Raw genomic sequence first — 21981 nt, forward strand, 5'->3', positions numbered from 1 at the left:
AATTCTTTTTCTAATCGTGCCGCAATTTTCTTTAATACACTAGCTGCCGAGTGGCGCAGACACCACCGTACCTCTACATTTGCAAACCAACTCAGGGATCTTTTTAAAGACCCAGTGGCGTTTAAGAAGTATTTTGACCTTCTTTTTGGAATCCGTTGAGTTTCTCGATGATCTTGATAGTTCTTGTACTAAGATTGAAGTTGACTTGGTGTTTGATTACTGTACTGCTTGATGTCTGAATTCCAATTTTTTCTATCTTTTCTTTTCCTTTCCTTTCCACTTATCCCGTTATCGGCCCTCTTAAGAGTTGTGTGTATCACTGTTGAGGCATCCGATGGTAAATAAAATAAATACTACTACTACTATGAGTATCCCACTAGTACGCTTGTACGTGAAATATAAACCGACATACAAACAAACTGTACATAATAATAATAATGCCGGCATTATCCGCCAAGGCCCATTTGGAGGTTCGAATCAGGGAGTCGTAAAATACGGCTCCCTGTACAAATACGACTCCCTGGTTCGAATTATCAGGATTCCACCTGTACCAAATTAAAGCTGTGTGTACCCTGGCTAGCGCCAGACGTTACTGAAGTAACGTCTTCTGCATAGCTACGGGAATAATTATAATGTACACGTGTACTTACAAAAAACATGACTATACTGACTTTTCAATTTTTACCTTTTGCAGTTTAGGAATTTTTGTTTACTTATATATTTATAGTGTGCCAGGCCAGGCCAACCGTACCGACGCGGGATCCCCGGGACGTTGACGGTGGGATTATCCTATACCTATACTCGGCTATGCCTATGCCTATGAGGCTATGGTGCACCGGTGCTTGGGTCCGGGTATGAACTATGAAGTGTGTGAACAGGTGAAAACGATCCAACCTACAACTACAAGTACAAGTAGATCTACGTAAGTCGTTTTGTAGTTACAGTAGTTACTACTACTAGTACTAGTTGTACAGCAGTAGCACGATCGTTACGTGTTCGCTCCTCGGCGCAGTGGCCGTACGACTCCGAGTGTGACTCTACACGACATTGTACTGTACCGGTCTAGACACTGCGGAGATGCAATGTTACGTGCGTTCCACGGCGTGTGGGTACAGAACTAACTTTGCCTGACAAAAGCGCGAGATTTTCATGGTCCCTTCGGCTCGTAGTGTAGATCTACTGCAACATCGCAATCTTTTCTGCAAGGCCTTTTCATTCTCAGCCTTTGATCACAGAGAGAGAAAGAGAGATTGACTGATTGATAGACGGAGAGTGAGTTGGTTTAGCGATGGAGGCACAAATCTGTGTTGACAGCACGGATACAACTATTACTTGTGCAGCAGAATGTGGAGAGGCAGTAGCTACGATTCGCAGGGCCATGGACGAGCTGAATGCCTGCCTGGTGAAAGTCAACATCGATACGAGCGGCGAGAGTACTGAGCCGGGCCAGCAACCAACAGCATCAAGCAACGAATTGGTCGTGTCCTGTCCAACGTCAACCGTCAAAGCTGATGTTCTACAATGTTTAGCCACGCTACGACAGAACCTGGCACAGCTGCTTGACGAAGTGAAATCGGTGAAATCGTCTGAAATGTCTTCTCCCAGCGCTGCATCCACCGCCGCTGATCTGTCGTCGCAGGTTCGACGAATGTTGTCAGCACTTGGTGTCGAAAGTTGCGGTGACGTGGAAGCCTCCATAGCCCTACTTCAAGAACAGCTCAAGAAGAGCGAATCCGATCGGCTCAAGCAGAAAGTGGAACTGGATGAGCTACGGGCGTGGAAAAAATTGGAAACTTCAAATGAAGGAGAGTGTAAATCATACGCTGTACGCTTGGAAGTGGAGCTTTCTCGTCTACGCCAATCCTACTTGGCTACAAAGGCGGATAAGAAGAGGCTGAAGAGCGAGAAAAGTGATTTACTTCAGCAAATGAAGCACCTGTACAGTACACTTCAAAATAAGGAAGACGAGGTGAGACAGTACATTGACTCGTATGAAATGCGTCTGCATGAGTACGAAGACAGTTTACGACAGGTGGAAGCAGAGAAGGAAGGCATCGAGAGAGAGAAGTGGGATATATTGATCCGAGCTAGGGAAAGCTCAGAGCGCTCTGTCATCTTGCGGACCCAGTTGGATGCCAAAGATACGATGGTGCGTGCACTTGAAGAGGAGCTGTCCAGATCGAAGATGCACTGTGCTCAAAAAGGTTCCACCAATGGTTCCTATGTTACTCCTAACAATTGCAGGGTAGCGACTAGTTTGAGTCAGAACGGCCACGCCAAAGTAAGGGCAAGTGAATCTACCCCGTCTCCTGGTGGTGGTATATCTCCAGCCAGGGAATCCCTATCCAGTGACATGATGGACGCACATGATAGTGGTCTGCCCCTGTATCGAGATGCCTGGGGAGATTCAGATCGACCAGCAAGTGCTGCACCTGCACCCAACAATAGTGCGCTGCGACGATCTCGCTTCTTGCACAGAAACAGTGAACCTGATCTGACGTCCAAGTCCGCCGAACACAAAGAATTGAGGCGATCCAAACGCAAGCGTGCTTTTGGCTCCCTGTCGAAAGTGTTCAGTCGCAGCAGAAGTGGGAGCAAGAAGCTTGATGGTGAGAGTTCGGACGGTAAGGTGTTTGATGTGTCTCATTCCATAGACAGCATCTATGGGAAACAACCCAAGGTGTTATTGCCGAATCCGCTTCTTAAATCTCATTGTGCTTCCCTAGATTTCACTAAAGGTTTCAAGATCGTTTTCATGTTGACATTGACTATTTCTTGTAGTTGCATGTTTCTGAGTGACACCCTTGTGCAATGAATGGGAGGTGCAGACCAGGGGACAAAGAAACTGCCTGCACATAATATTTGCAGACATTGAATATCGGCATAGGGGACCCCATGATAACTACTTTCCCCAAAGATGTACTGAATTATGAAATAATGTGCAAAGTCACAGCAAGACTTGAAAACAGCTGCGTATTACAGTTTGGGGGAGTTGTGGGTGATGGGGGAGTTGTGGGTGATGGGGGAGTTGTGGGTGATGGGGGAGTTGTGGGTGATGGGGGAGTTGTGGGTGATGGGGGAGTTGTGGGTGATGGAGGAGTTGTGGGTGATGGGGGAGTTGTGGGTGATGGGGGAGTTGTGGGTGATGGGGGAGTTGTGGGTGATGGGGGAGTTGTGGGTGATGGGGGAGTTGTGGGTGATGGGGGAGTTGTGGGTGATGGGGAAGTTGTGGGTGATGGGGGAGTTGTGGGTGATGGGGGAGTTGTGGGTGATGGGGGAGTTGTGGGCGATGGGGGAGTTGTGGGCGATGGGGGAGTTGTGGGTGATGGGGGAGTTGTGGGTGATGGGAAACTAGTTACTAGTACAGTGTACTCATGCGGAATACTCATGTAAACATCATGTTGGAAGTTCTCTCTCTCTCTCTCTCGCGCTCTCTCTCTCTCTCTCTCTCTCTCTCTCTCTCTCTCTCTCTCTCTCTCTCTCTCTCTCTCTCTCTCTCTCTCGCTCTCTCTCTCTCTCTCTCTCTCTCTCTCTCTCTCTCTCTCTCTCTCTCTCTCTCTCTCTCTCTCTCTCTCTCCTCTCTCTCTCTCTCTCTTTGGCTGCCAGTATGATGGGCCTTGCCAACCAGATTAATCCTATCCTGGCCAATGACAGCTGATATGGTGATTGATTTGTACTACTTGGAGCTAGGCAAGTGGGTGTAGTTGCTTGATGCTGTCATGCTATCATTGTGTTAGAGAACGCTAGCCACTTGAAATCACTTGAAGGACAAAGGCTGCGCCAATGTGTCATAGTCTAACCCAGATCTAAAGAGCCTTCCCTAATAATTATACTAGTACTTAGTAGTACTGGTATTGCTGGTCAGTGTGGAGTGGGTATAGTAATTAGTATGTGTTAGGCGAGTCTTGCCATACACAAGAGATGATTGCAGAAGCTAATTGTATGTGGATCGTAATGCAGTGTAGGATCAGATCACATCATTCTGAAAAGCCATGCTTAGTACAAAGTGTGTGCATGTGTGGCATACTTTAGCGAACCCTGATTGTCTCCGAACGTTCTGTGTTCTAGTTCTGCGTTCTAGTTCTGCGTTCTGCCGTGTTGCTTTGCTGGATGCTGGATACCGGTTCCTAGCGATATTTGTAGTGTACAAAACAACAGCTTTTTTGGTTCCATCGTGATACCGCTTGTGTGAAGGGGGTTGTGTGATGGGGGCTGAATCACTGCATATCGTCTGTCTCCTAGTCACTTATTTGCATTCCTCCTATGGTATAGGGCGTGCTAATGGGCCGGCGGAAGGAAGGGGAATTGCTGCTGCTGCTCCTGCTGCTTCTGCTGCTGCTACTGTTGCCTCTGTGATAGTAACCTCACATCGCTGCCACAGCTGTTAGTAGCAGAGAAGTGCAGCTGGACCACTGGGCAGCATTCCACTTTTCCCTAGTGCTCATGTGTTGTATAGTGCACATGTTACAGCGAGTCTAGTGTGGTCAATGCTGTGTCAGGATGAAACGGAGTGTACCATGCCACCATTGCCCTAAAAAAAATAAACAGTGATAGGGATCGTCTCTGACCTGCTTGATTGCGTTTTTGCACATAATAACCGTGTAACGAGTTATCTACTAAGTAAGGGACCGTCCGTAATTATCGATCTTTTACATGAAATAGGTGGGTGGGTCGAGGAGAGTTCCGTTTTGAAAAATATTGATAGCATAAACATCGATCCATTTTTGTTGTCAAGTCTATATATTTTTCGTTCAGGGGGGGGGGGGGGGGGGGGGAGGTTTGTAACTAAACTTTTTCGTTCCGTGAAAATGATCGATAGTGCCGGATGGCCCCTTACTGTGCGTATACATGTACAGCGGCACTGCTCAATAAAATCTGATCAAGTCACTCAAGTACATACCAGGAGCTATCTGATCAAGTCACTCAAGTACATACCAGGAGTTGTGCAGCCCTAGACCTGCAAACACTGGACTGCGAAATGGTGCAAGGCGCAAACTTCACTCACATGATCGGATTTCATTGAGCAGCACTATACTAGTACTAGTACTACTACTATAGCATGACTGCCCATTGGGCAATGACATTGCCCTGCACACACACACACACACACGCATGCACGCATGCACACACACACACACACACACACACATACACACACACACACACACACACACACAAACCTACACTCACTGCTGACTCACTGTGGACTCTGAAGTTTCTCGCCAAAAGGCGACCATCAGACAACAATGATAACTGGAGACTGGTTAATAAGAACAGAGTGTGCGAACAGCTCAGCACATTCTGCATTGCCACTATTGCGGCAAGAGCGCCTGCCTGTTTGCGCCCAACTGAGAGGTTTGAATAATGGACTTAGACTGATTGCAAGTACATTGTAGTTTCTTATTTTGCTCATGTTGCTATTGCCACTATTGGCCTTTGCAGACAAAAGTCAAGCCTCGTTTGACCAACTCTCAACAAGCATCCACAACGGCAATGGCAGTCCTGAGTTGTCTCCGCACGGTCTCAGCGATGAACAACTGCAAGAACGGCAGCAAATCCTTGATGAGGCACGGGGCCAGCCAATGGCACGATGGCGCTCATCAGCAGTGGTTGCGTGGCTGGAAGTTGTACTCAACATGTCACAGTATGCCAAGGCTTGCATGGTAAGCTATTCTGTCTTAGCTACCTGTCTTAGCTACCTGTCTTAGCTACCTGTCTTAGCTTTGCATATCTTAGACTTGTGTACAGCAATTCTTGATGTTGTTACTGCTGCTTATTTATCACGTTTTTGGTCGAGATCTGGTCCGGAACTTGATACCCCTTTACAATTTTGCCAAGGCTGATTGTCTGGCTCTCAACTCTCTAAGAGAACCTCCACTAGTACACGGCGCCACACGTACCGTTACATCCATAACCAGTTGGAATGCAAGGATGGTGAGCGGCACACATACTAAGTTCATTGTGCTGTCTGCTACTGAAAATCAAGAAATTTCATACACCTTTTAATTTATGTAGAAGAGGATCAATATAATTATATTTTTGTTATGAGTGATGACTAACAGTCAACCATTGTAACAAGATAATAACGGTTAATACAGTCAGATAGTGCAACTCAGTATCCGTGTCAGTTGTGTGCCTTGTTGTCGCACTCTCTGACTACCGTATTTCCGCAAATAGTAGGCCAGTCTACTATTTTTTCAAACTCGTCCTAACCCGGCCTTATAATTGAGGACGGTCTTGTATTTTTTCCCACAGTTTGAGCACGGTCTTCTATTTTCATTACTCATTTAGTAGGCCCGGTCTTCTAATCGGAGACGGTCTTGTATTTTTTCAATCGCCCCCTGCCCCGGCCTTGTATTCGAGGAAGGCGTTGTATACGAGGACGGTCTTTTATTTGCGGAAATACGGTATATATCATCTCGTCATCATGGTGGACTGTTAGTCATAGCTCGTAGCATATTGGTCCTTTCTCTTATACATGAATGCTATTGGCTCACTATTCGAGTTGTTGAGATTTTATTTTGTATCACGCCCAATGCATGCATTATGATGGCGATAAAGTGACGGCCCAAAGCCAGTGAGGGTGTATGGATTTAAATTCTAAAACGTATTCAATAGCCAATTGTTATGCACAAACAGTATTGTGGACAGCTCGTATGTACAAATATATTGTACTTATGAATGGATTAGGTACAAACATACGAAAAATCACATACGAAATATTCTTGAATTGTTTGCAGGCAACCTGCCTACACTCAAGAGAGCACTGCATTTCACACAAATCCATTGGTATCGTTACAACGTTTCGGTCTTTATGACCATCATCAGGCTTCCTGATGATGGTCATAAAGACCGAAACGTTGTAACGATACCAATGGATTTGTGTGAAATGCAGTGCTCTCTTGAGTGTAGGCAGGTTGCCTGCAAACAATTCAAGTATAATGAAGCTGCGTGAAGCGTCCTTCAAAATTTTGAAATATTCTTGATTTACAGTATACTTAAAAGAAGGTCGTTGCTCCTAAATTGGGAGCCTGCTCTTTCTGCCGGCTGGCTGACACTTGACTGACTCATGACTGCCGTCTGGAGCACCGGGAAGAATGCAAGACCATCTATTCGGCAGACCTGCGAGAAAGTACCACTTACTGCTCAATACAAAGTGTTTCAGGAAATTCACCCCTCATCAGTTTAGTGCGGCCTTGACTCATGCTGCTCCCTGGAGCTTGCAGGATTTGTGTTATGCTGGTAACAGGACATCACTGTAAATTGGTATCCCTAGTGATGTTTGGGTTCAGAGAGCACTACATCATGCAGTGCTCTCAGAGCGCACATTTCATCAGCCGTTTTGAAGCTCAACTGATGAGGGGTGAAATAACGAAACACTGTGTATTGAGCAGGAAGTGGTACTTTCTTGCTGGTTTGCCGCGTGGACGGTCCGGCTTACTTCCCGGTGCTCTAGACGGTAGTTATGAGTCAGTCAAGTGTCAGCCAGGCGGTAGAAAGCGCGAGTTCCAACGTTAGGAGCAGCCGCCTTCTACAATATCTGCCAACGTCGCATCATCTCAATTCGAATCACAGTGTCCTTGTTGCAATTTTGATATTCTGCCTTTGGCCTCTGTATTTTTGCTTTGTATTTTATTCCTTTTCTACACATGCCACCGTGGATACTGGTGGAATATGGTGTGCTCAAAACACAGGAGAACGTGAAGAGTGGCCGGGTGTTGATGGGTATGTCTGATCAGGAGATTGAGGAGGCTCTCCGAATGACGAACGGGCTGCACAGGCGCAAGTTAAGGCTGGCCATTGAAGAGCACAGGTCACCGGAAAGCTTGTAAGTAGCTGTGTGCTACTCTATGAAGCTGTGTTCCAGCGTGTTGTGCATGTGTTGTGCATGGTATATTTTTTATGGAACGAAAGCAAAATGAATATATCACGGATATCATTAAGACTTAAGAACGCAGCCTCCTTTATAAAAACCACGGGATTATGTGTGCGAGCGCATGCGTATAAGTGTGTGCGAGTACATGCGTGCATAATATAATATGATGATTGTGTTGTACAGATACGTTGTATATGACCATGTTGAATGCTTACATGCATATTATAGGCTTTACCCGAAAGCCAGAGATATGGATCATGTGTGGGTATCAACAGTATGGATGGCACAACTTGGTCTTGGTCAGCACAGTGATGTCATGTTTAGTAACCTGGCTGATGGACGCGTTCTCAACAGCCTCACTCGCCGAGAGATTGACAAGATGCTGGGCATCAACCGGCGGTTTCATCAGGTTAGCTGGCGAGTATTGTGACATTGCTGGATGTGAGTAGGCAGACCATGCACACATGCATGCATGAGCTGACTGAACTACCGTATTTGCCGGAGTATAACGCGCACCTTTGTATAACGCGCACCCCCAATCTTCAACCACAAATTCACACAAAGTGGCTCTATTCGGTGTATAACGCGCAGTCAAATCGGGGATATTTGGTTCTGAAATTGATCTCGTCAAAGGATGGTGAAACTTAAGAATATTTTCCGGTAAGTCAACTATGACTAGGAAATTGATGGAACTACGAACTGTGAACATGAAAACATCATTGTTTTTCCGTGGATGTTCTCGAACGTCGATGAACCTGAGCACTCGCTCCGTACGATACAGTGCATTACGTGTATAGTGCGCACTTGAACTCTTGAACTCTGGCACTTTTGTACTAGATTCTCGTATTCGGTGTATAGTGCGCACTGCAGATTTGAGCTTCAAAATTCACTGCCCAGGGTGCGCACTATACACCGCAAATACGGTACAGGCATACCTATCATACCGTCAAGTCGACTATAAAAGCAGTGATCATACAGTCAAGTCGACTATAAAAGCAGTGATCATACCGTCTCATAAATAAGCTGGCGTTCAAACCAGGCTTCCAATCAAGCAAAGTGTATGCTTGGGTGCCAATGAACAGGTTCTTGTACATGACTTTTGGGTAGTTTCTTCCCGGACAGCTTAGCTGCTTCGACCATATTACGGCAATCGAATCCCACCTGCATGTGTCAGTAGTGATGGGATTGTGTGGGTATCTGCACGTTGGCCAACCGTGATGTTTTCTCTCCTCTGTGTACTCTACTGCTCTGCAGGCTAGTATGATGTACGGCATAGATCTCTTGCGTGCACTGCAGTTCGACAAGCAGGTGAGAGAACCGTGTGCCGTTTTCCCAGTAGAACTGATCTGAGACAGCATGCTTTGGGGAGGGGGGTGTTCACTGACGCACATAGAGCTTCAATGAAGTTCGGGCATACCCTTCTGATCCCAACCGACTCGTTTTGTGTGTTTGTGTTTGGCTTGCAGGTCTTGGTGCATCGGCGTTCAATGTGTGAAGATGCCGACACCGACCCACTTGTGTGGACCAACCAGAGATTTATAAAGTGGGCGCGCAGCATCGACCTTGGGGTTAGTGACATATTCGTAATTGCTGTGAATCACAGTGATGGGCCGTTGCCAGCGCTCATTCTGTTTGATTGTAAACTTAACTTGATAAGCTTGGCTGACCTGCGTTGAAGACCTCTCATATCCGTAGACTTCCTTCAGCCAAGCACCTTGCAGGAAGATATCTGTAGTCTAATCGTGGTAAATCCTTCATTTTCATGGCGATAGCCTCAACTAGTTTTTACCACATACGACTAGTAACTCTTAACTCCAATTGGGTATCTGTGGAAATGTTATTTCCCTTGGGTCAGGGAGCCCAATTGAGGATAGCTGAGGATATCCATTGTGGTTGGATGTGATCCCCAGTTAGAGACAATTCTGAGACATGGCGGATACCCATTAATGGAGATTTTTTTACAAAATACACAACTCACCGGCAGGCACATGGGGCTAGCGTGGGGTGAGATGGTGCTGGTGGGGCTTGCCATGCTCAACCGACCAGAGGTCTCGGCATCTTCACATGGCAGGCGCACCAAATTCGGGAGGGAAGCAGAAGCATGAGGGGAAAAAAGTACGGGAGAAAATAGAAGATTTAGAACGAAGGAGAGGATCTAATTTTGGAACACAGCAGAAAATAGCAAATAATCAAACAGATAATAGGAGTGAAAGGAGAGTGTCAAACGAAGGGTGCAATAGGGTAGCAGTGGAGATTGGCTACTCAGGATTGGCGACAATTAGGCTTGGGGTGGGAGAAGCAGGAGCATAATCCCGGAGGAGGCTAGAGGCGGTCGGTTGCCCAGTCCCAGTCAGACTGCCTCAGGTGGTCATAGACCTTCTTCTTGAAGGTCTGCATCGACTTCTGGGAGGGGCGAGCACTGAGGATAGAGGCTGGGAGGCAATTCCAGGCGTCAATCATACAGTGGGGGAAGGACCGAAGGACACTGTTCCGAGACTGAGGTGGGACAGTCTTGGTCAGCTGGAACGGATGGTGGCTCGCAATTGTGCACACGCTGGCTCGGGTGCGGGCCCGGGCTGGGGCTGGAGCTGGCGGGGGTAGGAGGGCTGTGATCATGGCAGGGCCAGTCAGATAGTGGAGCTTGAACAGGTAGCAGAGGGCAGCAACAGAGCGACGGATGTCCAGGCTGGGCAGGTAGCAGCCATCACCAATGACGTGGAGTGCCCTACGTTGGATGGCTGTGAGCTTGGCTAGTGTGGAGGGTGCTGCGCTCATCCATACCAGCATCCCATACTCCAGGATCGGCCGAACAAACCCATCCATCCACGGTATACTACTAGATGCACGTAGGGGATAAGAGCCTGGGGTTCTAGTCACTCTAGTCACTCACGGTACACTCTACTTAAAACTACTCTTGGATTGGGGGGGGGGGGGGCCTTGGAGAATCCCTAGGCAGGTGAAACCATATTCCACAGTGCACACATGTCGCTGGATACGTCTTTGAGCACATGTGGTCTCAGAAAGCTAGGGAGACGACTATTGCACATTCAGCGCAGTCGGTGCTAAAGAAAAATAGTCCTCACATTGCAGACCAAATGGTTTCTCAAACTAGGTGGTTACTTAGCCAGGTTTATTTGTATGGTTCTCTCCTTGAGTGACACTTGTTGCTAGTATTGAAGATGATGTAGTGTGTCAGTGGGAATTCTGCAACTGTCCGAATACTAGTTGCAAGTCACATCTGCGTCGTCGCCCAGGTACTACAGAACACTGGGTTCTGTAGGGAACATGGCTCTACATTGTTCATGAGCTGCTGGATTTCATTTGCCATCGCCGTACAGATTATGCCCATTCCTGTGTTCCTGTGTGTGTGTGTGTGTGTGCATGCGTAGGAATACGCTAACAACCTTCAGAACAGTGGTGTCCATGGTGCTATCGTCGTGCTAGAACCCTCATTCAGCTCTGACGCCATGGCAACAGCACTGGGTGTACCGCCATCGCGTACAATGATTCGGCGACACCTGTCAGAGGAACTCAACAGCCTTATTGAGCCAGCAAGGTCAGTCTGAAAGCACCTAATTACTCAATGATCAGCCGCAGGCGATGCTGACGTTGAGCTGCTATTGTGTCCATTGAGAAATAACTGTTGAATATCAGGCAGGTTTTTTTTTTTTTTTTTTTTTTTTTCTACAAAATCCACATATCTCCAGACACTGGGGTGAATGATGGAGTGTGGTGGTGGGGCCCATTAAGCTCCGCTGACCAGAGGTCTCGGCTTCATAGCTCCATGGACGCACCAAAGGGATATTGGGTGGGGAGGATTAATTTGAAAAAGAAAACAGAAGAAAGAAAATGGAAAGATTGTATGGCTCAGTGAGCAAAAGAATAAGTTGAGTATTGATGTGAACGCTGTTAGACTTTTAAATTCAAGAGGAGACTGCCCGTGAGGAGAGATTACATGTATGTCCAAGCAGGGTAGGACACTGTACCCTCTTACTCGCGTATGCTATGAGTGGCCCAGTGCCAGTTCGTTCTGAGGAGATGGTGATAAGCTGCTGTCTTGAACTTTTGGATGTTCTTTGGGTGAAATGGGTGGGGAATGATAGAGGTAGGCAGCTGGTTCCAAATTGGGATGACGGAGTGGGGAAAGGCTCGGCTCACATTGTTCCGGGAATTGGCAGGAAGAACATTCTGTAACTGATGGGGATGCGCGGTGGACAGTCGTACAGCCTGGCGGGTGAGGCGTGTGGTCCTGGGTTGGTGTGTCGGGGGTGGAGCCATTCTCGAGAGAAGAGCGGGAGAATTATCGCAAAGGGCTTTATACAGGAGGCAGAGGGCAGCGATGGTGCGGCGAATTATGAGGCTAGGAAGCCAGCATTGCGGATGTATTGCCTTGATGGCTCGCTCCTGCACCCAGTCCAGCCGATTCAAGTGGGAAGGAGCTGCCCCCATCCAGACGATTGGGCAGTACTCCATAACCGGCCGGACAAAGGCTTTGTAGGCTCGAAGCCGGGCAGGAATAGTCAGCAAGTGAAATGCCTTGCGCAAGGCTCCCGGTGTGTGAGTGTGTGTGTGTGGGGGGGGGGGGGGGGGGGTATCACTGCAGACCACACTCTCCATCACGGAATCTGGTATAAATCATCCTGCTCCTACTCTGCCAATTGCTGATTCACAGCTTAGGTGCGATGTGTTACTGCTACTGTGGTCTGTGCAAAACCACAATCCAGCTGATCCCATTGTCCTTTCAGTTGTATCATTGTGTTTTGCTCCAATCTGAGATAATTGATCATAACTGCCGGAATCCGGGCTGGCCAGAGCTGCCCATGACCATGTAGACTGAGCATAGGCTGAGGGATATGTGTAATGTGGTGAAATGACAAGGTGATTTGTGGACCTAAGTATGAACCACAGCTATGTTGCCTCACTACTCACATTCACGGTTGCCAGATGGGAGAACACAGTTGGGAGTGTGAGTCTATCTATTTACACCATGGTGTGCCGGGGAGAACTTGCTGAGCTATCAAACACCTCCCTACAGCCGGCACACTGTATCCAGGAATGCTAGACCTCCCTGCAGCTAATCATGACATTCTAGGTTTGCCTCAGCTGTAAGAATGTTGGTGAAGTTTAAGCCACTGTGTATCAACTGTAAGTGACAATGAACGACATACCTAGGTGCAGTCCATGCGAAGTACAGTGGCTGGGCATCCTGTGAAGCACCTGAAGTGAATGGTACAAGTGACTGTCACAAGCCAGCCCAGTCTAAGGCCAGCAGCATGCCCTCAAGTGATGTATGCACTTGCCCAGCACTAGAGACTCCCTCACAATGTATGTATGGGCCCACCATCACCACTGCTGTGGCAGATAAGTTATGTGTGGACACTGCTTTACTAGATGCCTAAGCAAGGCACATTGCTGAGGCCAGTGAAAGTCAGTTACTCCTTGAATGCAGCTATCTGCAATGCTGCACTCAACGACTTTAGTACGTACCAGTCGTCCCTCGTTAATACGTAATCTCTGTGACTTGAAAAACGTTATCAGGGGGTTTATGTACTAAACGAAAATCTGCATAACTTGGTTGTGTACCAGAAATTTTCACTTTTTTCAACTTTCTAGTTTTTCTTGCTACCGTCACTAGGGAGCGAGATATTCTTGATTGCCCTTGTTAGGCCACACCAAGTTATTTCATTGTTTCTCGTCACCTGAAAATCTCAAAAGGAACGCGGGCGGGCGGAAAAAAAACAAAATAGGGTTTGAAAAACAAAAACTGCTATTTACACTACAAAGGCCCAATTTATGACCTAAAATCAGACTATACACCATGCGTGACAGTCAATTGCAACATACAGCCAGAAAACCAGGCTCCTGCACCGGCCTCTGGTGAGGAAGTCCACAGTCACAGCGAAGCTGACTATTTCAGATGCCATCGTCGCCCACGACGAGATGAACTGATAAAGAACTCAAGGAATCACGGCAACTTCACAGTGCTTGTAGTCCGCAATGCCGCAAGTTTACCGATGCCCGGAACACTGTCAGTCCAAAACGGTGCACTGTCATGCACTGTCTTGACTTGTACCGGAACTGTGTGTAGCAAAGAAGACGACCAGGTCGTGTGGTGGTGTGGTACTTGAACTACCGGTATGCGTACATACACGGTGCAAAAGTCGTCCTTCGGTTCGTGCACTAGCACTGCACTCCAGATTTGACGCCGCGCATACTTTTACAACGCCTTTTTATGCGTGTTTACCGGGACGCGAGATTTTTTTTTTTGGTCCAATCCTCAAGAAAGGTACGCGCGCGGTGACGAGAAACAATGAAAAAACTTGGTGTGGCCTTATACCATAAACATTATGTTATACCGGTCACAGTCAGCGAAGATTTTACAGTTCACATGATGCATTGCCAGCCGCTCCTGTGCAATCACTCGGAAAAAAACAGAGCTTTGTCGGTCTGTGATGTGCGCTCTGATTTCTGAGCTAATTGCGTCCACAAGAAGAAACTGGAACACGATGTGCCTCCACTGGAAGGCCGAAAAACCAACAAATTATGTACTATTGAGGTAGGTGGCATGCGGGTACTGAGGAAATGTTATGTACTAACGGGGTTTATGTACTAACGAATTGTGTATTAACCGACCAAATTTGTATGGAAGTGACCACGTTTCGTCCAGGACTTGAGATTTCTTATGTACTAACGGGGTTTATGTACTAACCAGACTCGTATTAACGGGGTACGATCTGTATCAGTAATGGTCTCTTGTCAGTAACCTACTTGAAGTAGATGGGAAGACTAGATGTGATACCTGACCAGCAGCATGCGTAGTCGTACATTCCCTACAAGCCCATTGCGCAATGATGTACCGGGTGGTAGTATGTACCAGCAACTCTGCCTGCACACACCAGCCACCTGGGCATGGCTGTGTAAGATGTTGAACAGTTCATTCCTAATCCCAGCATACTCACATGCATTCCATATTAAATTTGGCACAATGCACAAGGTGGTTTGTACTTGTTTCTACAGTGTTAGTCAGGCCTGCCGGAACCACCGGCCTGGTTGGTCAGGTTACCCCACACCGCGCACCTATTTGTGTGTGAACCGGCCTGGTTGGTCAGGTTATCACCGCACCTATTTGTGTGTGTACCGGCCTGGTTGGTCAGGTTGCCCCACACCGCACCTATTTGTGTGTGTACCGGCCTGGTTGGTCAGGTTATCACCGCACCTATTTGTGTGTGTACCGGCCTGGTTGGTCAGGTTACCCCCACACCGTGCACCTATTTGTGTGTGTACCGGCCTGGTTGGTCAGGTTACCGCACACCGCGCACCTATTTGTGTGTGTACCGGCCTGGTTGGTCAGGTTACCCCACACCGCACCTATTTGTGTATACCGGCCTGGTTGGTCAGGTTACCCCACACCGCGCACCTATTTGTGGCCACCAGGGCATGTTACTGAGAAGGAGGATATATGTTCCCAATGTATCAAACACAAAGTATGTTCCCAATGTATCAAACACAAAGTATGAAAGACTGTAATAGTATGACCAAACCGCGCTAACCTCCAATCTCATGCATGTGGCGTTTTCGTTGCCAATCGACTCAGTAGGGATCACTGCATCTGATGGCCAAAAAGAATTCTCCAAAAGGAGACATATCGGGCCACTGAAAATCCACGTTCAAGTTGATGTTCTACTGTAACACGCGGCAATCACCATCAATGTTTTCGAGCAAAGTGCGACATATCCTGCCGCGCGGGCCAGCGTGACCTGTGACAAAAGCCACCGAGTGCTGGCGCAGCACGTGGCAAACATCGCGACTGTGCAAAATGTTGATGTCAGGGTTCAAAGTACAGTGTTTTCGTATTGTTGCTTTGTAGCGCATATAGCAGTTACATCCGTGTTGCCATTTTGTTCTTTTCGTATCTTCTTCTTCGAAGTGGTTGTTTTTCACTTTCGAAACTGCAAAGGGCAGTATGGAGGCGTCAGGGATAGACGACGCTGCTTCTGGCAGTGCTGCTGCTGAACTCCTTCAGAGTTCCGAGCACAGTGAAGTCGTTGTACTAGTATTCACAATGTAACACCTGTTAAACTAAAATCAATCTGAAAGACATTCCCTCTCCATGTTTTTTTATAGATCGTCACTGGAAGTGAACCATTTGACAAACGAGAAGGGTGGTCGTCGAGGATCAAAGTCAGCAAACTCCCTTGGCCGCTCTTTTGTCCGGTCCTCTTCGGCAGTGGAAGAAAAAGATGTACGGCGCAGAAGAAGCTTCAAGGTTGGTTTATGCCTCCATGTCATTGCTGTTGTCCATTGTCACGATGTTTCTTCTTACTATCGCTACTTGTATGGCTTTAGCTATTGATATTGCCATCGGCCCTTTTCGTCTCTCAAATTGACTCATTCAAGGGTATAGGAGACACACCATAGAGAGGTTCCGGGGTACGATTTTCCGTACCTAAATAATGGCAAATTCCGTAGAAGCGCTAAGGATTTTTTCAAGGCGTGCTTCATACGATTTTCCAGCGCGGAGAAACCGTGGACTGGCTTTCATACGAAGTATGTTTTGTGTGGAAATTTTGCGTCGTCAAGTGCAGAAAGATTTCGCATACAAAATTGGTACGAGAAACATTGATTTTCTGCGGGACGTTATGATTTTGGTACACATTTTTAAAATAGAAAGGCATAGCACGGGAATATGACGTGTTTGCGATCGTAACCTAGATGACGGCAAATGCATTATTTCGTATTCCGGAACATGTCACTACTCGAAAACGACGTAAAAAAATCTGTAGTGCCTCTACGGATTTTGGTACCAAAATCGTATTCCAGAACATCTATAATGATAGTTTAAGTTACTTGTGCTCAGCCTCATGAATAGCACACCAGCAAGACAGCTGGTTGGCCCTGACACTGGCAACATTGAACTGTGCTGCACACCACCAAGACAGCTGGTTGGCCCTGACACTGGCAACATTGAACTGTGCTGCAGTGAATGTAGTGCTAAAATGTGAATGTTAGCACCGTAATGGCATAATATTGCATAATGCACTTGAACCCAAAGTACTTCATGCCTACAAGGATCCTAGCACTGTATGTATTATCTGTGGAACACATGCCAGTCTAAATAGTTCTGTAATTGACTAATTGTGTGATTCACTACTTCTGCCCTGATCCCGCCTTGTCCTTGCACGGAAGTGGCCGGTGCAGGTTTCCTTTGACGGCAGGAATACATGTACACGATGGTATATTTTACTGACTTGCAACTTGGTGTGTATTTGTGCGTATCTCGTCTGCAAGGACTCACTGGGCAGAGCACTGGGCCGACGCACCAAGTACACATACGAAGTTGAAGATCAGTCCAACCAGCATCATCAGGGACAGTCGCTGTTTCACCAAAACCTTGTCCAGCAGCAGCAGCAGCATGGAGCAAACAACTCCACTGTACATCATCACCATACATCGCCGCTCATTCACAGCAACAGCATCAGCAACATTTCTATGGCTGTAGCAGCTACTCAGAGCATGACAGCATCTCTGACAATGGACCTGGAGACTACTACAGTTTAGATCCTTTTAGACGGCGTCACCAAGCAGAGTGCAGCAAGTCTGATAAGTCAGTTTCCCTAAAGAATGTCCACTCGATTACCACTCATTGTACTATTTGCTTATCTCCAGTACAATAGGTTTTTTTTTGTCACGCGGCTCCGTGGTGGAACAGGTTGCTGCCGCATTTGTTGGACATTAAAAGATCATTAATGATTTTGCAAACAACCCAGGTCTAATCCCCAATGGTTATGACTGCTCATTATAATTGCTTCACAAGACGATCCTTGAAAATCAAGAAACTTTCTCTGATTTACCCTGTAAACTGTAACGGTGTTCATTTGAGACAGCATGAAGACTTTCCCTTCACTTGTTTCTTTTTATTGCCTTTTATGATACTAAAATGTCAATGGTAGCTCATACCTCCAGTAAAACCTATGAATCTTGATTATCTAATATAACGGTCAAAAGGGTAGTATTACACTGTAGATCTATCTATATTACACTGTAGATCTATCTATATTACACTGTAGATCTATCTATATTGCGCTTCAGGAACTGTACTATAGGCATGTGATAATTTTGATAGCTGTGTGCATGTGTGCGGTAGCTTTGTGCATGTGTGCGGTTATCTGCTCTAATGACTACCATGAAAACAAAATTCTTACCACACTAGAATTTCTGCGATGTGAGGTGTGCTTGGCTGAAATGTCTGAACTTGGATAGTTCTTCAAGTAGGGATAGGATAGGTTCGCAACACATACTTGTTGAGCATCTTGTTCCAGCCGCTGCCTGTGCTTAGTAATAATTATGTTGCCTTCCTTTTCACTGCTCTCAGATAGTTGTCATTCACATCTCACTGCTCATGTTGCCAATTTATTGAAGTGTGCTCAGATAAGCCAAAAGAGGAAATCAACACCAACTTCAATGATGTGGTCAGATCGATCAATTGCAGTACAAATAAAGGCCACAGAATCGCAGAATGATTCAGGGAAGCTTTACTTTCACATACTCCCAAGGTATTAAAAAAAGATATTGTCAATTCTTACCATATCAACATTCTGCCTACTTGTAGTAGTGCAGTAGTGCAGTAGTGGTATGTGTCTCATCACTAGGCATAACATGATTCTGGGGATCTCCTCAATGCCACTTTATTGTGTCCGGCGGGAAACAGTGGGCTTCCTACGAATTGTTTTTCTCTTTGTCGATTTCCTTCTCCGTCTTTGACCAACAGGCTGACTTGCGACGGTGCTGGTCCCACTTTGCCAGTTTGCAGTTTCCACAACCTTCTTAGCCTGGAAGATTTCTCGAGCGAGTTCATCCTGCAGTGCTTGGGGTACATCTGGTACTGCCCAATCCAGGATTGTCATAGCCAAGAACACCACATGCTACAAAAACAAACATACAACAACAGAAGAACAAGAATGTATGCATATCAACATATCGTACTGGAGATGATGGGTTAGACACTGGATTTATCACTCCACCCTCAGCTCACGTGACTGCCGCCTCCTGCATAATACACTCACAGAATAACCATACAACTCTTTGGAGTTTGGGGATAGCGTGCTTCTTTTATTATGCCAAACTTGACACACTGAGTCCTTAACTGCTATTTACTGCTCTAACATAAAGCCGTGCCTGGAAGAAGGGAAAAAGCGGAAAAAAAAACAATTCTGGCCTTCTGCAAGGAATAACAAGTAATGAGTGCCGGCTGTGTAAAGCCACACAATCATGAGGTTGACCGGATGACGGTGAGTTTCCGGCACACGTCTTGCCCTGCTGCTCCACCTGCGCATACCTGATACGGTGGTGCACTTACTGGCTGCCTGGGCCCCAGAAGCTTCCCTGATGCGCCACGGGGTGCAGTCGAAGCACCTGTATCGCTTCGGCGATCCAAATGCGAATGCAGCCTTGCGAAGTCACCTGCCGCATATGCGACCAGCCTGAGACTGACCCTGCTGCATTTGGCGCTTCTAAACGCTGCGATCCAGTCCACAGCACACTGGGCTGCCAAATACGTGACCAGGTGACTGGCTTGAGGACAGTTTAATACTGCACGGCAGGGCGCCCACCTCAGGTCGCACGTGGTAGCGGCGTGAGCTGGGCGTGGTGAGGGTTGGTGATAACTACAGTTTTCTCCGCCGGAAACTTCCATTCATAGCGACTAGTAGGTCATGCAACTCTCATGAAGTTAGCCATACCGTGGGTATTTCCCCATTAGTAAGTCATGCAACTCTCATGAAGTTAGCCATACCGTGGGTATTTCCCCATTAGTAAGTCATGCAACTCTCATGAAGTTAGCCATACCGTGGGTATTTCCCCATTAGTAAGTCATGCAACTCTCATGAAGTTAGCCATACCGTGGGTATTTCCCCATTTGTAAGTCATGCAACTCTCATGAATTTAGCCATACCGTGGGTATTTCCCCATTAGTAAGTCGCACTCAATTGTAAGCCGCAACCCCATTTCCAGGTCCAAGTCATAATTATCGTTTTGATATAGTTACTTATTTTATTTTATTTCACCGTCCAATGGCAGAAGTCAATGCAAAGGAGGGGGCGTTAGCCAGCCATGGCAAGAGAAGAAAAAGAAAGAAAGAAGGAAAGAATATGATAATCGGAAGAAAAGAATGCATCAGCGGGGTGAAATATATCACTATGTTGACCATGGTGGAGAGCGGCGAGATAAGCTAGCAAAAAGGCGAGGGAGCCTACAACGTGGCATGACACTTAACATGGTCTATGAACTGTCTAATATTGGATATTATCTTCATTTCCATGGGCAGCTTGAGCCAATACGAATATGCAGAAAAGATAGGAGATTTGGTAAACATAGTTGACAAAGCTCTGGGAAGTACTATGCCATTGGAGTGTCCCGTGCGAAAGTAAACCAATTATACTTGCTGAGATGTTCAGGGACAATGTTTAGTTTAATACGATGGACCAGAACGCATGACTGTCTCTGCGACAGGATAGAGATGGGGCTGGTGGAGGCCAAACTATATAGATCAGTAGAGCCGGGGGAATAGAGAGGGTTTACGAAAAATAATTTTCAACACACGTTTGCGATGTATTTCTAGTGCCTGTACAGCAGATTTACTAAGCAGGGAATGCCAAGCAGTAGCGCCGTACAGAAAGATAGGAAGAAGGTAGCATTTATAAAAGAGACAAATACAGTAAAACCTGTAACTAACGACCACCCCTTGGTGCCCGGAAAAGTGGTCGTTAGTGGCAGGTGGTCTTTAGTTAGAGGTTTGCACCGCGCGACCATATATGGATCCCATTATATGATATGTATGTCAAAATGCAGATAATACAATCCCCCACCACTTGCGCACTGACATTCTTCTTTCAGATCATACAACACTTGGAGAGAGAGAAAATCAAGTTTTTTATACACCGGAAGCGATACGACCTTTTGACACGTATGTCGACTCACTGGCTTTCCAGAGCAGCGCTGGCCTGGCCAGACAGTGCACTAGTCACTATCGACTCCATCCTCATCTGTGTGCGACTACACTGGCAACTGGTATCAGTGTGTAGATCTACAGACTGTCAGTGGAAACTCAGTCGCTCCGACTTGGATGCAGTGTAGCGTAAACTGTAATGGTGTGTACCAGTACGTGATGCGGCGATGTTGCGAGTTTTCGCACCTTTCACTGTAGACTATTATCCGCCATCGTATCCTGGCCTGTGTTCCGTACAGCTGAGTACATGCTAGCTAGCCAGCACAGACTGTCAGCGTGACCTGGTGTAGTGGTGAGTCTGGTGACTGAGCTGTGTGATTGCACTTCGACAGAGAGCCGCTCAGTCTTAGTTTCTCCTTCGAGTAGTAACATCGATCAAAGAGCGCTTTGGATGCGCTCTCCAAGACGTTTCCTATCATGTTTGTTCTGGACAGCACTTGAAATTATGACAGGTGTAGTGCAATCCACACTGATTCCACAGTAAAAATGAGACTGCGCTCATTTGTCCAGCTGTAGTATCGAAACGACCATGGAAAATCATCAAAATTTCGAGAAGGAGCTTCAAGCAATGTTTGATTTGCTACATCGCGGTCGCTAGTTACGGGTCAAAATTCGACATTGGGACAAGAAAAGGCGGTCGCTGGTCGCGTTCAGCAGGTAGTCGCTAGTCACAGTGCATTTTGAATGTGAGACCGTCCGTGCCTGACAAAGTGGTCGGTAGTACCAGGCCGGTCGCTAGTCACGGTGGTCGTTAGTTACAGGTTTTACTGTACATTCGGGGGACAAGTGGGAGCAGTGAGACATCAGGCAACCTACAGATTTGCTAACTTTGTTGCATACAAAATCTACGTGAGAATTCCAGGACAATTGCGAGTCAACTACAACACCCAAATGCCTGTGCGTATCTACAATATTAATAGCCAAGTCCGGGAAGGGTAAATGTGGGAGGGTGGTCTAGTTAAGGGAGAAAGACTATTTCTGTCTTCAAGATATTGGGTTTCCAGGGCATGCGCTAAGGATTAAAATGTGCTCTAAAATGTGCTCTGACACAATGTCCTGCCAGTTGCAAAAATGGCCGGACATGTCCGGACATGCAAATTTT

The 21981-nt window shown here is 46.7% G+C and overlaps 2 protein-coding genes across 2 annotated transcripts in view; one reads left to right on the top strand and one right to left on the bottom strand.

Moving 5' to 3' along the window:
* Positions 1-1183: 1183 nt before the first annotated feature.
* LOC135821530 (kazrin-like) lies at positions 1184-18088 on the top strand. The gene is made up of 9 exons (XM_065334530.1): positions 1184-2624; positions 5443-5663; positions 7695-7828; positions 8105-8285; positions 9131-9184; positions 9343-9444; positions 11266-11432; positions 16001-16142; positions 17165-18088. Exons 1-9 carry the CDS (start codon positions 1289-1291, stop codon positions 17432-17434), a joined length of 2607 nt encoding a protein of 868 aa, XP_065190602.1. The 5' UTR covers positions 1184-1288; the 3' UTR covers positions 17435-18088.
* Positions 18089-18189: 101 nt separating this feature from the next.
* Positions 18190-21981, bottom strand: part of LOC135821519 (anoctamin-7-like) — a 72868-nt gene continuing 69076 nt past the window's right edge. Inside the window, exon 27 of the mRNA XM_065334521.1 lies at positions 18190-18798. Within this exon, the coding sequence (XP_065190593.1) occupies positions 18562-18798 (237 nt within the window). The 3' untranslated portion in view covers positions 18190-18561. The remainder of the gene's footprint in view (positions 18799-21981) is intronic.

This window comes from Sycon ciliatum, chromosome 1 (genome assembly GCF_964019385.1).
Source record: "Sycon ciliatum chromosome 1, ocSycCili1.1, whole genome shotgun sequence".
Lineage (NCBI taxonomy): Eukaryota > Metazoa > Porifera > Calcarea > Leucosolenida > Sycettidae > Sycon > Sycon ciliatum.

Coding starts and splice junctions, on each gene's coding strand:
- LOC135821530 (XM_065334530.1), top strand. CDS start 1,289: ATGGAGGCACAAATCTGTGTTGACAGCACGGATACAACTATTACTTGT. Junction 9,185..9,342: donor CACTGCAGTTCGACAAGCAG/GTGAGAGAACCG, acceptor TTTGGCTTGCAG/GTCTTGGTGCATCGGCGTTC. Junction 16,143..17,164: donor GGCGCAGAAGAAGCTTCAAG/GTTGGTTTATGC, acceptor CTCGTCTGCAAG/GACTCACTGGGCAGAGCACT.